This window comes from Rhincodon typus, unplaced genomic scaffold (assembly GCF_021869965.1).
Source record: "Rhincodon typus isolate 14 unplaced genomic scaffold, sRhiTyp1.1 hic_rhity00003446, whole genome shotgun sequence".
In the NCBI taxonomy this organism is placed as follows: Eukaryota; Metazoa; Chordata; class Chondrichthyes; order Orectolobiformes; family Rhincodontidae; genus Rhincodon; species Rhincodon typus.
Window position 1 is genome coordinate 316 of NW_025969084.1, and position 17,015 is coordinate 17,330.

The 17,015-nt window shown below is 43.0% G+C and overlaps 1 protein-coding gene across 1 annotated transcript; it reads left to right on the forward strand.

Moving 5' to 3' along the window:
- Positions 1 to 3,780: 3,780 nt before the first annotated feature.
- LOC125481760 lies at positions 3,781 to 16,345 on the forward strand (the record flags this gene model as incomplete). The annotated part of the gene is made up of 2 exons (XM_048593667.1): positions 3,781 to 12,129; positions 16,061 to 16,345. Coding segments are annotated over 2 exons (8,634 nt in total), but the record flags the coding sequence as incomplete, so codon positions are not given.
- Between the last annotated feature and the right edge of the window lie 670 nt (positions 16,346 to 17,015).

A 17,015-nucleotide genomic window follows, 5' to 3' on the forward strand; every position in this document is an offset into this window, starting at 1 on the left:
GGTGACTTTGGGGTCACTTTGTGTGAATGAGGTTCACAGGAAAGATTATCAGGAAGGCAACCTAGATATTCAGGATCTCGCTGACACGCAATGTGTGGCTGGGAATCCCTACCTGAAGTGAGCTCACCATCACCTTCCATTTTGCTGGAAATCAAAACAATATAACGGGAAACAAATGGGCTGTGACCACACCTTGAACAGGCAGAGTAAGTGTCTTGACTTGAGGTGGAGGGCCCAGGCACCGCTGGAGGGGCCTGACAGGAGGTTTCTTGTGCTGGGTGCTGTCCTGTTGCCTTGTGAGAAAGGGATACCTGGGGGCAGTACCAGATTCCTCGCATCACCTTATTGCCATGTTGTCAATCCTGGTGACCAATGGTTGGGGCAATAGAAGGCAGGTTTTGTGCACACATCCAACTGACCCTGAGGGCATGGGTCTCCATGGCAACTGCTAACCTGTTCATGGAGGCATTAAAAAGGATGCTTGAAGGAGCTGGGTCCCTGTAGCATTGCTGCCATGCTTCAGTCTCTGGGAAATGAAGGCCTGGCATTTGCTCCTGCTCTGCCCCTTGCTTACTGACACCACTGAGTACCCTCCTGCCTGCAGCTGAGCAGCTTCTGAAGAACAGGTTGGTTGGGTGTTAAACAGCAGTGCCTGCATGGAGTGCCAGTGGTCTGGGATGGTTCTCCCTTCGTTGACTGTGGAGCTGTTGCACTGAAGTGCTCACCTGCTCCTAACTGTTCTAAATTGGATATTGTCACAAAGATGCCAGTATCTGAGCTGGCAGAGGGTGCAGGGGGCAGCGTTGCGATGCCTCCCTGGAAGTTTTCCTTAGTGTTGGAGGTTCCTTCGGTGGAGCAGCTCACTTCTTCTCGGGCCATGGCCATCCCATTGGTACCTGCTGGGCACAAGGGAGAGAAGGTATTGCCGTGATGAGCGATGAATGACATTGTTAGTGGGGTTAATGTGGGAGTGACAGTGAAATGAAGAACAGTACTTCATCGTTGGGAAGTGGATGTCTCAGCATCCCCAGCAGGAGCAGTCCCAGTTCTCTCCTCTGAGGGGCAGGATTCTCTCCATGCAGCGGGTGAGGAGCTTGATGTCCGGCAACTCTTCACCCATCCTGACTCTTTCTACCTTTTTTTTAATTATGGGTGTTTTTTTTTTTTCACCCTGCAATGAGAGGGGGATTGAGTGAGATGATAGTAACTGGTGGAGGTGGTGAAGTGTCTTGTGTGACTGAGTCGGCTGTGAAGAGACCATTCAGAGTTCGCGGTCTGGGGAGTTGGGGGCTGGGAATGAGAGTGAGTGAGGTATGATTTTTGCTGACAATGAGAGTGGTAGAGCATTTATGGGAGGTGGGTGCAGTTGCAGAGAAGAAGTAGGTGTGCTGCTCACCCTGATGGAGTAGAATGTGGCACTGCTGGTCACTTCTCCAGACCATAGAAACAGCACTGCCTTTGGTGACCCCGGACTAAGCCTTCTCTGCCAGTTCTTCAGAAAGAGAACGACTCTCCTCTGTATCTCTCTGTCTGTCAGGACCTCTGGGTCCCTGTTGGAGAAACAGTGCTATTCTTCCCTGTTCCGACACCTTCAGAATGGCCAACTGAGCAGGATAGAATGCTGGAGCTCCTGCAGGTCCACAGCAGCTATTTTACCAACAGCACGGTCATCGGGGATAGATATCTGCTGAGTGGCAAGTTGTGCCAGAAATGGGGTGAGGGAGAATTTGTCTAGCGGAGGGGCAGAGTAGGTCATAATTGAGGCAAGTTTGATTAAAGTACGGTGAGAGATCTTATCAGCCTGCACCGAGAGAAACATGACAAAACTAATACTTAATCAGAAGAACTTAACTTCCACCTGTAGAAGCTGAATTTTAACACTGAGGAGTTTCAAATGACAGATTCATTCAGGAGAATAAGGAGAGGTAATATGAACTAAGTGCACGCTTAAGTAAATTGCAAAAAACTGGGAGTGTAAAGACCAAAATCTTTCAAGTTATTAGGATTACTCTAATAGCTATGGAGAAAAAGCAAGGGAGTAGAATTCTATTGTCATAGTCAACAGCATGGAAACAGACCTTTTTTTGGTCCAACCAGTCCATGCTGACTATTTTACCAAAACGAAACCAGGTCCCACTGGCCTGTTGTTGGCCCATATCCGTCCACAGCTTTTGATTCATGACCTTTATCCAAATGTCTTTTTAACATTGTAACTGTACCTGCATCCACCACTTTCTCTGGCAGTTCATTCCACACATGAATCACAGTTTTTTAAAAAAAAAGTTGCCCCTCATAAGCTTTTTAAATTTTTCTCCTCTCACCTTAACGTCCCCTAGTTCTGAATTGCCCCACCCTAGGGAAAAGGCTCTTGTCATTCACCTTAGTCTATGCCCCTCTTGATTTTATAAACCTGATTTGAAGTTGCCCCTTAATCTCTTACACTCCAGTTGAAAAAGGTCCTAGCCTTTCCAGTCTATTTTTATATCTCAAACCCTCCATTCCTGGCAACATTCTGGTAAATCTTTTCTGAGCCCTCTCTAGTTTAATAATGTCCTTCCTATAATGGGGCCACCAGAACTTCGCAGAGTAATCCAGAAGAAGCCTCACCAACATCTTGTAAAACCTCAACATGATGTCCCAACTCCTATACTCGCAAGTCTGAGCAATGAAGGAAAGCATGCTAAATGTTGTCATAACAACCCTGTCTACCTGTGACACAAGTTTCAAAGAATTATGTACTTGAACCCCTAGGTGTCTCTGTTCTGCAAAACAACTCAGGGCCCTACCATTAATTGTATAATATGTCCTGCCCTTGTTTGTATTACCAAAATGCAATGCCTCCTGTTTATCCAAACTAAATTCCATCTGCTGCCTCTCGGCCCATTGGCCCGATTGATCCCAATCTCTTTTTGTAATCTTAGAAAACTTTCGCTGTCCACTAAAGCACCAATTTCGGTCTCGTGTGCAAACTTACTAATCATGCCTCCTATATTCTCATCCTAACCATTTTTATATAAATGACCAACAAAAGTGAACCCAGTACCCAATGACCTGGGTGTTGATGGATTCAACCCATGTTACGATGCTGTAGGTTCTATGAAGCTTTAGGAAAGCATTCCGGTTCTAGCAAACCCTTTTAAAGATATTTCTTGTCTGCCTCTCCTGTCTTTTGACAATCATTTGAAATTCATGGCACCTTGTCACAGACTCTCAAAGCAGAGGCTATAGTCTTTTCCCATCCACTATTTACAGGAGATATAGAAAATTCAAAAACCATGGGATAAGAAAATGCTGGGCTAACTGGCAGAGCAAACAGTTGATTTGGGCTAGTTAACTCCTCAGAGGAGCTGGGCTGATGTTTATGGAGATGGTTCTGTCATAATAAAGGCCTGACTAAATCATTACAATGAGCATGCATTTAAATCTCTTTGAGAATTTGAATTCATTTCTCCAACCGAGGTTTGGAATGCACTGTATGAAACATGACTGACAGAAGATTTAACAGCTACTTTCAAAAGGGATTTGGCCATAGAGCTGCAAATCTATTTTGGGTTTGAGGAGGGACAAATGGGATACAGCTGACAATGATGAGATTGTCTAAATGGGCTGCTGTACTGTAAGATTCTATAAAATGAACAAAAATCTGATGAAAATACTAATTCTTGACTGTTTTGCTCTTCACTTTTTTTTGTCATTTCTCCCTATCTCCATTTTCTTTTTGTTCTGTTTTGCTTGCAATCCACCTGCTTATTCTTTTTTTTTCTTTTGTTAATTCTGCAGACATTTCCCCCGATGTTTCCTGTGGCTCTTCTCACAGCATGCTCACCCCTACAGATCCAACCTCACCCCAGGCCTCCCCAACAGCTGACTCCTCGTACCTGATGCAGCTTTCTGGTGGCTCAACATGGTACATGGGGATGGGACCGAGCGAGCTGCCATCTGCTGGTCCAGCGTTGGATTGCAGCAGTGATGTTTCTGACAGCCTGGGAGAGAAAGGCCCAACTGATGAGGATACCCGACCTCCGCCTGAAGGAGCAAGTTGTGACACAGACGCGGATAGCTCGTATCCTGAGTCGTCATCGGCAGCATCTTGCATCGAAGAAAGCCTTTCAGAAAGTGAAAGACAAGGCGCCCAGCACCGTGTGGACCTGGATAATGAAAGGGCAGACGTGTTTGTAGCCAGCACCGTTGGTGGGGCACAGCTCCTCGGTGCAGACATTAGCTCAGGGATATCCAAAGAGGAAGCTCGAGAAAGAAACAGGCATGTACTAGCTGGCCTGCCTGCCACTGCTGACCCAGTTGTAGAATCAAGACAAGATAGTTCTGAGGCTAGCACAGGCATGTCCTTGGAAGAGTCAGAGGTGAGCAGCATTTCGGAGACGGACACCCTATCCAGGGAGGAGCCAGATGGGGACATGCAACTGCTAACTACCAAAGGAGGCAGAGAGGCAGAAACAACTAGTTTGAAAAGGGAGGGAGATCAGGATCTGTCTGACTCAGAAACAGATACATCAGTTCAGTTGCCCCTTGTTGAGACAGATACCCCCATTGTAGAAACGGATCTCGATTCACTTGAAATACACAATGAGAAACCAGTCCTTGTGGAAACCATTTCCTCTGCTGCCCTTCCTTCCAACATCATAAACAGCAGTGTTGAAGCTTCACTAACATTAGAGCATCAGGCCATTTCAGACACCGAGGCTGAGCTGCCTGTAGCTGTTGATCATCTCCACCTATTGACTGAATCAAGGGCTGAAAATGCAAAGACTGAACCTTCTCAAACTCAGGATCAAGTAACAGTCATCGGATACACTGCTATTCCCCTGTGTTATTCAGAACCCACCAAAGAATCGCTTGTGTATCCCAGTGCTGTGGACCACGTGTGCAGTACTGATTCAGACCTCTTTTTCTCAGCACCATCAAGTCCAATAAAGACGGCATGCAGTGCCCCAAATTATTTTTCTTACTCAAAGTTCAGCTTGCATGAAGAGCCTATTGAAGTCCTGGAGAGTGAGGGCAGCGAGGGCATCTGTTCTCCACCGACCTCTCCCTCAGGATCTTATAGAACTGCAGAAGGAGGCAGCTGGACATCATCTGGCACCCCAAACACTTCACCGTCATGCTCCCCAAACTTATTGGCAGAGGTTGAGACAATGGAAGTGTCTGCGTGCTATGTGGAATCATTATCTGCATTTGCAGAGGAACTCCACGAAGACCAATCTGACCAAGTGTTGCCTCTTGGCGATTCTCCTTATGGTGTAATTGAAGAAGAAACTTGGATCGCTGTGGAAGAGTCGACTGAAAGGTGCCTTACTGAAACACAAGATAACCTTGCTCCTTTAGTATTTGATAGTGAAAATCTTGAAACCAGTGAAGAAGATGATGCCGATGAAGATGGACAGGAGAGTGAACATCTTCAAGATCAAGATATTTCAAGTGCTGGGCCAAGGTTAGTTGAGGGAAATGATATGAATCGACAATCTTGCACAACGGACTGCAACATTAATCAAGAATTGCAGAGCTCACAAACAATATTGCAAAATGCTACATTCGCCTTGCATGGAGGACATGACAAAGCATCCACCATCAATCCAATATCTGTTCCTCAAGAGGATGACCACTCGGAGTCAGAATATAGTCGGGAGTGTGGGTGCCCCACCCGTGGTGAATCAACTTGTGAAAATACTGAAGCAGATCTGGGAGAAACAGCTGTAGTACCCACTAATGCAAATGACCCAACAGGGCTGTGTACGCCAAATGTAAGCACAGAGATTGGTGAAAGTACAGAGCAATATAAAACTGAACCTGTTCAAGATCCAGTTGAGGAAGAAAGCACAATAATATCAGTGGGATTGCATGATAATATTAGTTGTGATGAAACAACACACAGGAGCCTGACTTTGGATTTTGAGAATCTAATGCAGGATGATGCAAATACCAGTCATGGATCAAGTCATAGTGGGCATAGCACAATTTGCACAATAGATAACTATTTGCTTTCTACTGAGGACCAACCTGGTTATAGTAAACCATGTCGTGATTTCACTAATGGTGCTCCTCTTGCTTCTTCTGAGGAGCTTGTTGAAGATTATGCTAATGCCTTCACTGAAAAAGAGGGCATGGAAATGAAGATAGAACCTGATTCGAAACTTGAAACTTCAATTTCATCTCAACCCAGTCTACAGTTGGAGGAGTCATGCGGGAAGATGTCTAATACGCTTCGTAATTCTGAGTATGATAGTTCTTTTGTAGATGAAGGTAAGCTTGAAAGATCTGTGCCTTTAGCTTCTGAGCTTTGCATTCCAAGTGATCAACCATCCAGTGGAAATTACAGCTCCACACAAGTTAGCTGTTCATCTGAAGACTCTGACATCGCAAGCTTTTGTGATGTGGGGACCTCCGTGTTACTCCAGTCTCCTTACGAAGTTGTAGATGTGGATGTTGGTAATGAGAGAATGGTACCTGCAACACTGCTGTCCTTTAGAGGCAGCATTATTTTTGAGGCAGAGTCTATTGAAGTTACTTCATTGTCTGAGGTGCCCCCAACAGAAACAGAACTGGAAAACATTGAAGATGATGTTGATACAAATGTTGATCATATTGATAGTAACTGTAATGTTGGAGATGAAGAGGAAGACAGTTCTGTGTCATTTCTTTACTCACTATCAGAGACTTCTATGACTACAGGAATTGATGAAACCTTTGCATTTCAAGATACGACTTCAGAATCTTCTGCTTCTGCATCTCTTGAGGGAGAAGATGAAAGAATTGCTCCAGAACACTATGCCCTTTTCTCGGGAGTTACTGAATTACAGATTGAAGGATCAAAGGGTGAATCTGTTGATTCAGAAAGTGACAGTGAGGTGGAAATGTCATCTTCAACCTCTTCATCAGATTCTAGAGCACATGAAGCCTACTGTGCTGCTAGTATGACATGTAAAATGGCATCTTTGCAAATAGAGGAATCTGATTCAGTTGCTGATGATGAGGAGCCATCTCCTGCTGAAATGGAAACACAAGAGACTTGGAGGAAGGAACCTGAGGACACAGACCTTGACAGTAAAGGTGAAGCACAATTAATTACAGAAATCTCTCAGCAGCAAGCTTCTGTGTATGTTACAGTCTCACAGACGGATACCTTACAAACAGACACATTATCTGAAGATAGATGCAGTTCACAGCCGTCTCCCAGTGGACCAGATGTATCTCCGCAAAAATCATTGTTTGGGTCTGCAAAAGACTGTTTTTCGGAGATGATGCCAGAGGTTGAAGAAAATGAGATGTGTTCAACTGATTCGGACAGTGACGATCTGTCATCTGGATTGTCAGCTTTTGAACAGATGACCCATGACTTGGACCCATGCGAAAGGCAGTCACCAGAGGTGGAATTTCTCCCCGTCTTTGGTCAGGTACAATCCGAGAGCTGTGCTGAAACAACAATAACATTGCAAATTACCAAAGAGCTCAAACGGACAGAAGCAAATTCCAGCCCTACTTCCCAGTTGAAAAATACCAATCCTACTCAGGACATTGCTAGAGATGAACTCGACTTTGAACTGGCTTCTAATTTACCTGAAGGCATGAATAAGTTTGATTACTGCTATCAAGTTGCCAGTGTATGGTCTGAAGATGGTGTGAGCAAAAGGCCCAATTCTGAAATGCCGTTAAACTTGCCTGTTGATCTACCCGGTGATGCTGACTTGCCAAATATCAGTTCGAGTGAATCAAATTCTGAAAGCAACAACTCTGTCTACCCTGCACAACAGTCATGTGATATTAACCAATGTGTCCTTGGGAAAGCTACAGATTCTATTAATGCTAATGACAATATCAACGAAGGTTTGATGTCAGTCTTGGTGAAAGCTGACAATCAGTACACTTGTGATGACCTAGCTCTTGAAGACACTCAAAAATCTTTCCTTGTCAGTTCTTTCCAATCAGATGCAGAAAATGCAAACACTGTTGGGTTATCCCCTCTCAGCAGATCACAAATTATAAATAATCATGGAGAAGATCTCAGGCCACTGTCTCCTTCCAAACTATCTTCCTCTGAGGACAATATTGTCCAAGAGCGTTATGATGCTTCATACGCACAAAATGCTGAAGTCTTTACAGAAATATCACCTGAAAGTAGACCAGCTATTGGATGTAAAAACGTCATTGCTTTGGGATTCACAGACATGCCTTTGCCTGACTATGCAACCAATGTTGAAAGCTTTGGTGAAAATACTGAATTGGCCACGCAAGAATCTCTCTCCTTGTCTGGTATAGACCTGTCCATAACAAATGCAGGGCTGAATAACCTTTCACATTCAAGTCCTGAGCAGATAGCTGGAGCATCAAAAAAGAACCTTGAAGGAAATAACCTGGAGCAACATAATGAGCCTCACAACGTGGAACAAGAGGTGATGAATATCATTCCGGTGGACAGTTTAATGAAGGAAACCTTGGGAGTTTTTGCAAGTGAACCAATATCTGCATCCTTGAGTTCTTCTTCAGAACCAGAAGATTATGACATGAGCAGTGAATCTGACTTGTCTGAGCATGTGCCCTCAGTTAAAGATCCTGAATTGACAAAAGCCTTGGAAACTTCTTATCCTACCAGTGAAAACGTCCCTTCTTTTCAAGCAAGTGCTCAACAGGACATGACTGTATTAGAAGATACAAAAAGTAACACAGGCTTATCTCGGGAATTGGTCAGTGGCACTGTGACTAGGTGCTCTGAGCCGTTGCTGGAGAGACCAAATCAAGAATTTGGAGGTCAACTGGCTGAAGGTGGAACAAGAGATGACAGTACAGTTTATCCCAGTGCCTGCCAAGAACACATTGAGGTAGAAGCTAAAGTTGGCAGTGATCATTCCAACTCGTCCGATCCTGAATTAAGTTCAAATCTTTTATTAAGAAATACCTCCTCATCACAAGAATGTATTGATTCGATAGCACTTCCAGATGCTGAGACTGGAAATTCAGTTGGCCAATTAAAAGCTTCTATTTCAGAAGCTGACACTCCTTCATTAACACACTCGGAAAGCCTATCTGAAGGGGATGATGATTCGATTGAACTTCCTGGTTCACTACCCGAAGGTACTGATTGGAAAATGGAATCTCCTGGTATGCTACAATACAGTGATGCTGGGACGTTAGAAGGCTTAGATACAATACAGAAAGGGAATAACGATCAAGCAGAGCCTTTAGATGGCTTACCAGATAATGACACCAATCAATTGGGTCTTTTAAAACCAGAGAATGTTGTTAAGTTCTTAAACCAGATGCCAAAAGATGATCAGTTCGAGCTCTCCCACAGTAACTCAGAAGATTGTTCTGTTAATTCAGGAGCTGTAGAGACAATAGTCAGAGATGACGGGAAACTGGAGGTATCAAATGCATTACTTGAAGATAATGCTTTCAAATTAGACATCTTAGATATGGTAGTTGAAGGTTTTGGGGGCCAGTTGGAACTTGCCGATATACAACCAGAGAATGATGCTGGTAAATTAGCAATTGCAGATGAAGTGGCAGGAAATGATAGTCAAGCAGAAGTTCCTCCCATCATACCTAAAGATGATATCTGTAAAACCACCATCACAGGCGAAAATGATGAAGTCGCCAGTGTTTTATCAGAAGATAATTTCTTTCAATCAAAGACTGTAACTAGAATGGCAGAAGCTGCTTTAGAAGGGGGTGCAGAGAAAATAGCCATTGCAAGTATCACCACAGAGAGTGTGAATCCTATAGTGGTTGCCAAAAGTAAGCAACAAGAGGATTCTGATGATCAGTTGAAGATCTCCAATTGCGGACTAGGAGACAATGCTGATCTGTTAGGGATTGCTTCTAAATCAGAGGCTAATGATTCAGTGATGTGTGAAGACAAGATGTTAGGTGATTCACAGATCGGTGATACCACTGAATGCTCAGACACGCTTGTAAAAAACTCAACTTGGTCGTCAGAAGTTTCAAGAGATCATAGTTCCCAGGTGGCAACATTTGGGAAACTATTGCAACGTGATTCTAGTGAAGCAACAGATGCAGATGAAACCGAGCTCTCAGATACATTACTTGGATCTGAGGTTTGTAAATCAGAGGTCGTGGACACCTTACCAGGAGATGGGAAGAATTTGTTGGATGATGCACCGAATAATTTGGAGATCGCAGATGTTGTGTCAGAAGAAATTAATGATAACCTTATAAATGATTATGAAGGTGAAGACGACAAGCTTACTGATGGGTCACGAAACAACAGTGATGGGGAGATAGTGGATATGTCTATATCACATATCACTGATGTAACGTTCTCCAACACCTCACCTGAAGGAAATGCTTACAAACTTGATACTGTCGACTTGATGTTGAGGGATAGTGCAAACAAGGCTACAGATGATTCACAAGTTGCCGATAATATTTCTGATTCAATGCTGGAAAACAATACAAATACGATGGTGAACTTGGATAAGAGTCCAAGTGATGATGATGATCAAATAAGTTCCTCCACCCTTCCACCAGATGGCGACATTAGTACGTTCAAAGTTGCAGAGGCAGCATCAACAAAAAACGATGGAGAAAATGAACTCTCGGATAACCGCTTGAGAGATGATGCTTGTCAATTGAAGATTGTAAACTCAGCATCTGAAGTGGAAGAAAATCTAGTCATTAATGCCAATCTTCTGGAATCTGTAGCAAGTGTTGACTTCTGTCATACTGAACTCTCTGCAATATCACCACATCCCAGCACTGGATCAGCAGAGGATTTAAATTTAGAACAAACGGATACCAATTCGCAAACTGAGCTCTCAAACCCAGTTTCAGCAGTGAGTGATCATCAACAGGAAATCTGTACAACTGCATCAAAACCTTGTTATAATTTGGAGATCTCAGTTTCTGAAAGAGAATCCAACTCTTCTTTCATGGAATTGCCAGAGAATGCACAAGGAATAACCGATGAAAGTTTGGAGGCTTCTAGAAATTCAACAAATGATGTTGTAGAGCTATTTGAACAAGATACTTCTGATGATCGCATTGTGACCATTGATGCCACTCGCCAAAATGCAACTTGTGAAGCACAAGATGGGTCAAACTTTGAAATGCGAAGCTCAGGCTACGGGAGGAGCCATGATTTAGCTGAGGAAGCAAGTTTAGAAGTTGAGGAGGTTTCTGAGGTAATGTCGTTATCTGGAGTTTCAGAATTTGCACCAGAAGCTGATGTTGATATTTCCGCTGATGAATCCAATATCTCAACATCAGGGGTTTCCAGATCAGAGGGTGCTGAGATCTGTGGCCATCCTGTTCTTTCTTCAGAGCCGGTTCAGGTAGATTCATCCAACTCTTCTGTATGTCAACTGGCACAAGATACCATTCGGGATTTAGAAGATGGAAAGGTAGGCCAAGATCCACCTAATGATCTGGATTTGTCTCAATGCCAGGAGTCTGAAGGATTGAATTGGCCAGTTACCCATGATGATGTTCCTAGTTTAGAAGCAAATTCATATTCCAGTCCTGATGTAGAGCAAACTGTACCTGACGCTCCTGTGGACATCCAGAACCGTGAACAGTTATACTCTAACAAAACAGACAATAGTTCACCACCGGAGACCCCACTGCAAAGTCAAAAAGCTCTCTGCTTGGTGGGTAGTGATGGAGGAGAAAAGGTTGACATTTATCATCATGCTTCACTTGATGTGAGTGGTAACAACACTCAGGATAAAAAATTGGGTAATTCACATCATTCCGAGCATCTCGCCACCATTGGTCATTCACAGGCAGAGACACCAACATTTGATACATTACTTGATGTATCTTGCAGTCCTCCAGATAAATCTCCTGCATGTCCTCATGCTACATTGAGTAACATTCCTACTGCATTTTCAATGACAGAATTTGGTTTTGCTCCAATGCCCATCTGTTCTGTTTTAGACCTTCCCTCCTTAGATAAAGCTCCTGCCACAACCTCTCCTGAGCTGGCTAACAACTGCTTTTCTGCTGTGTCATCCTCCCCATCATGTAAACCGACTTTAGGACATCAGGACCAAGACACTTTCTCAACGCAGGCTGTTATGACTGAAAGTTCATTAGCCAGTGACAAAAGTCATGAAGAGTTTAAGCTGTCTGAAGTGGATATGGGTGAGAAAGCAACAGGTAAGGAGTTTCTGTTCTGTGCGAGATGAGAATTGAAATGCATTTGAATTTTTATTGATTTTTAAACATCATTAAGCTTTTTTGTCATTATTTCAGTGTATTAGTTTGGTTCACTTGACACTGTCCTTTTGCATGAAAGGGTGGGCTGCGTTCAAATGTTACTCCAGGACTTGTGTAGTGACTCTATTGAGGAAGCACTACATTATATCAGAGGTTCAACCCTTAGTATATGATATGAAACTGATCTGCCCAATTTGCTGAACTTACATGATACTGTGTTTGTAAAAGAACAGAGATGTTTTGCTGTAACCTCATCAATACATAACCCTCAATCAACTCCTTTTTAAAAACATGATTTATTTTACTTTTTCTCTCTTGTGGGAGCTTCCTGTGTACAAATTCCTGGCATGTATCAAAGTAATAAAGCTTGAATGAGAGTTAAAGGCACAGATATAGCAACAGCACTTGGGCGTTTTTAGACCCTCAAGCCCTGTTCTGTCATTCAGTTAGATCGGTGCTTCTCGAATGTTGACATCATGATGTGTGATTTGAAAGTTGTGTGGCCTGTCAGTGAGAATTGTGATAGGGTAGATGTAGGAGGCCTGAGAGAGCAGGGCCTTGCTGTTAAAGTGGGAGCTCAGCTGTTCCAAATTGGCTAGACCTCCAGGCCAGCCATTGTTGCCTTGGAGCTAGTGACGCCAATGTTTCAGCTCAAGACTGCCCCCATTTTGAGCAGCCCTGAATTGCATCATGACTAATGTGTTTCATTTATATTGCAATCACTGCATCAGTAGCAGAGTGCTTACTACCTACCTGATGAACCGTAGAAATTTTGCCTAAGATCCTTAGACGAGACCATTTTTTTTTTTTTTTGTCAAATCTACAATAACTTCCAACTTGAAGGAGAAGGGCAGCAGACACATGGGAACACCACCACCATCACCTGCAAGTTCCCCTTCAAGCCACTCACCACCCGACTTGGAAACATATTACTGTTCCTTCAGTGTCACTGAGTCAAAATCCTGGAAATCCAATTTTGCCATAATGGCATTATGGATGTGTACCAAATGGATTGCAGCAGTTAAAGAAGATAGCTCCCCACCACATTCTCTCGAGGGTAGCTAGGGGCGGCTAGTAAGTGCCTGCCTAACCATTGATGCCCATTTCCCCAGCTGTTAGCTATGTAAAAACAGGACTTGACTTAAATATTTCATTGGCTGTAAGAAGCATAGGGCTGTTCTAAAAAGTGCCATTATTACTGATATTATTTATTCTGCCATGGCAAGAACCTTGCCTAAAATGATGGCTTTCCTTGTCAATCCCCAGACATACTCTGCAGTTCATCTGTATAGAGGGCTGCAATAAGGGGTGAGGGAGGGACACTGGTAGGAGCATGGATGTGGAGTACTCTGTTCATTCTCTTGAGTCAGTTCTGCCATTTATGACTAACCAGTATTTCAATTTCATTTACCCCTTCTTTTTTTTTTTTTTTCTTTTTTTTGCTGAGTATTCCTTACCTAGTAAAAGTCAATTGATTCAGCATGCATAGCAGTGCTTTCAGGGGTTGGGATTAGAATTTTGGTTTTCTGCAACCTAAATTATCCGTCTAGGTTTTCTGGCTCTAATTTTTATCAACTTTCTTTCTTGACACACCACCTCTTTAAAAATCTTAATTTATTGTCCATCCCACATTGCCCTTCTGAAGGGTAGTGCTGAGCTGTCGTTTTGAACCATTGTACTCTGTATGGTGTAGACACATCTGCAATGCTGCTAGGGAGGGAGTTCCAGGGTTTTGACCCAACACAGTCATGTATAGTTCTGAGCCAGGACTGTGTGTGACTTGGAGAGTCAATATCTTATGAATCTCAAATGGTGCTGGATGTTATGTGATTATTAGTGAGCAGACATCCCCATTTCAGACCTTTTAGTGTTGGATGAAGCAGCTGAACATGTTTGGATTTAGGAAACTACCCTCAAACTTGTACAGTGATTCCCTGGGGTTAGATGATTAACCTCCAACTACATCTTCCTTTTGTGATAGAACGCCAAACAAGTGGGAGGATTCCCACTGACTCCAGTTTTGTTCAGGGTCCTTGATGTCAAGGGCAGTCGGTGAGATCTCCTCTTTAGAATACAGCCCACTTGTCCAGATTTTGACCAAGGCTATCATGAGTTTGAGAGCTAAGTGGTCTGAGCTGAACCCAAACTGAGCATCACTGAGTGATTATTGTTGTATAAAAGCTATTTGATAAGACAGTCAATGATCTCTTCCATTACTCTGCTGATTGAGAATTAGCTGATCGATTACAATTGACTGGGTTAGAATTGTCCTGTTTTTGTGGCCAGGACATATCTATGCCATGTCTTCCCATTGGTGGGTAGGTACCAGTGTTGTAACCGTATTGAAGCAACTTGACTGGGTTTGTCAATAGATCTGGAGCATCGTATTACAAAATGGAATGTTGTTAAGGTCCACAGCCTTTGCTGAATCCAGTGTCTTCTATGTTTTCTTCATATCAGCTGTATTGAATCATTTTAACATTGTAAATCCTTTGTGTGTACTATATAAAATCATAAGGCCATAACAGATCGGATGGGTGTAGCCTATTCTGCTATTACACATTCTCCATTATCCAGCAAGATCATGATTGATTTTGCTTGTGGCCTCAACTCCACTGTCCTGTTAGTCTGCTATAACCCTTGATTCACTGGTTGATCAGGATTGTGTCTAATTTGGCCTTGAATATATTCAATGACCCAGCTTCCACTGCACTCTGTAGAAGAGAATTCCTATGACTAATAACCCTCCTAAGAGAAGAAATTCCTGCTTGTTTCCATCTCAAATGTGATCTCCTTGAATTGGACACTCTCTCTATCCCCTAGTTCTAGAAGGTGGGAAACATCCTTTTCAGTATCTACCCTGTGGAGCCTTTTCAGAATTTACACGTGTCAGTAAGAACACATCTCATTCTTAACTCTAATGAGCACAGGCCCACAGCTCAATGTTTCCAGCACCGACAATGTTTTGTTTATACATGCGTGTATTACCTTTTTAAGGACATTCTCGAAGTATTTTAGAGTCAGCAAAGTATTTTTTTAAGTCTTTCTTTTTCCACTATGTTTTCCTAAATTACAGCAGTCTGTGTACAAGGATAGTAAGAACTGCAGATAAGTGTGGAGCTGTGTTCTTCCAGCTCCACACTGTTATATCTCTCTCTGTAGGCCTCCTGTGTTCTTCCAGCTCCACACTGTTTTATCTGTGTACAGGAACATGTTTGTGACCAGTCTGGAGTAAATGATCAGTTGCTGACTTTGGATGAGACATACCTATTCACTCAGACATTGGGGAGAAATCATCTGCTGTTCTTCAAAGTAACGTTATGGAATCAATTCGTTGCAGATGATAGCTCTGACAATGTAGTATTCCCTCACTGGAATATCTGTCTCTGGAGTGAGACTCGAACGTTTTGACTCTGAGGTGAGGGTAGATTGCATTTTAAGTTGACATTCTTGCTATTTTGCATTGATCTCAATTTGCTGCTGCAGATCTTGGTGTTCAGTGTTAAGAACCTGCTCAGTGTACAAACCTCTAAGAATAGCCTTTTCCAAATGTCCAGGCTTACAAATTTCAAATAGGAGAACCCAGCAATGAAGAAATAAAAGCATGGTTAGGATGTTGAATTTTCATGACCTGGATTCTTGGAGTTAAGATTCAATAAGTGTTTCATCGACTTCTTTGCAAAGAAAATTTAGGACAATTTCAAAACACATCTCCCCACCTTCTCTTTTCAACTTGGTGGAGCTCTGCCCTGTGGCCTGCGTTTCGGTGCTTTCTCGATATTTAAAAATTAAATCAACTTAAGTTGTAATAAAAATGTTATGTTCTGTTCTGTTCTGTTTAGCAAAATCATGAAAACTACTATTTTTGTAGCCTTGCAGATGTCTGCACAGCTGGAGCAGTGCCACAGGATTGACCATCTCCACACTGTCCAGGCTGAAGCTAGGTCATCAGATGTTGAGCACGATCACCAGACACGTCATACTTTCAGTCCGTCAGATTCGAGTTCTTGCAGTGAGAGTGAGCTGGCATTCCCAATCCCATTGAGGGATGGCAGGAGCAGGATCTCTGCCCAGAAAGACCCTATTAAAACAGAATCCAGTGATGCCCAGATCCCAATGAGGCAAAGGATACACGAGACTGTCTCTGTCTCCAAAGGTAACAAGTACCCTTCTGGAGAGGATACCTTCTATTTGTGATTCTAATTCCACCAGTTTGACTGACTTAGTCTGCCGTCTGAAATATCTAGTAAGATTTGTATTACATCTTTTCTATTGTAATTAGGAATGGGCAATAGACCTTGACCTTGTCAGTGATGCCCACATCCTGGCAGTGCTTTGTTTTAAGTCAACTATAAGAACAGTGAGGAGGTTCCTCTTGAGAATAAGTAAGAGGACAGTAGCCTGGGTTTTCCAACTAGGGAGAATCTCTGCTGGGACCTGCTCCCTGTCCTCACCTTGGCCATGTAAGCAGCTCCAGATTGTTTTTCAGTGTTAGGAATGAAGAATTGTGCCAAACCAGGGGACTATTTTTTTTTTTTAAATTTGGTCAGGCACAAACTGCTCAGCAGGTCTGCTTTTTAAAAAAGAAAATTGCGATCTGTCCATCCACTGACCTTTTGAACTCTGGATGTCAGGCCTGACAGCTGAGACAGTATGTTCTTTGTCTGTACCATGGATAGGTAGCCTTGTTGGAATCAGCTGTTAAAGGCTGAAAGGCTACTTTCCAGTACAGACTTGTAGAAAAATTGGTGAGGTTTGCAAAGGGAGTTCAGAGGCATTTCCTTCCTGTTAGAGTGAAGGGTAAGTCTGGTAAGAACAATGGATGC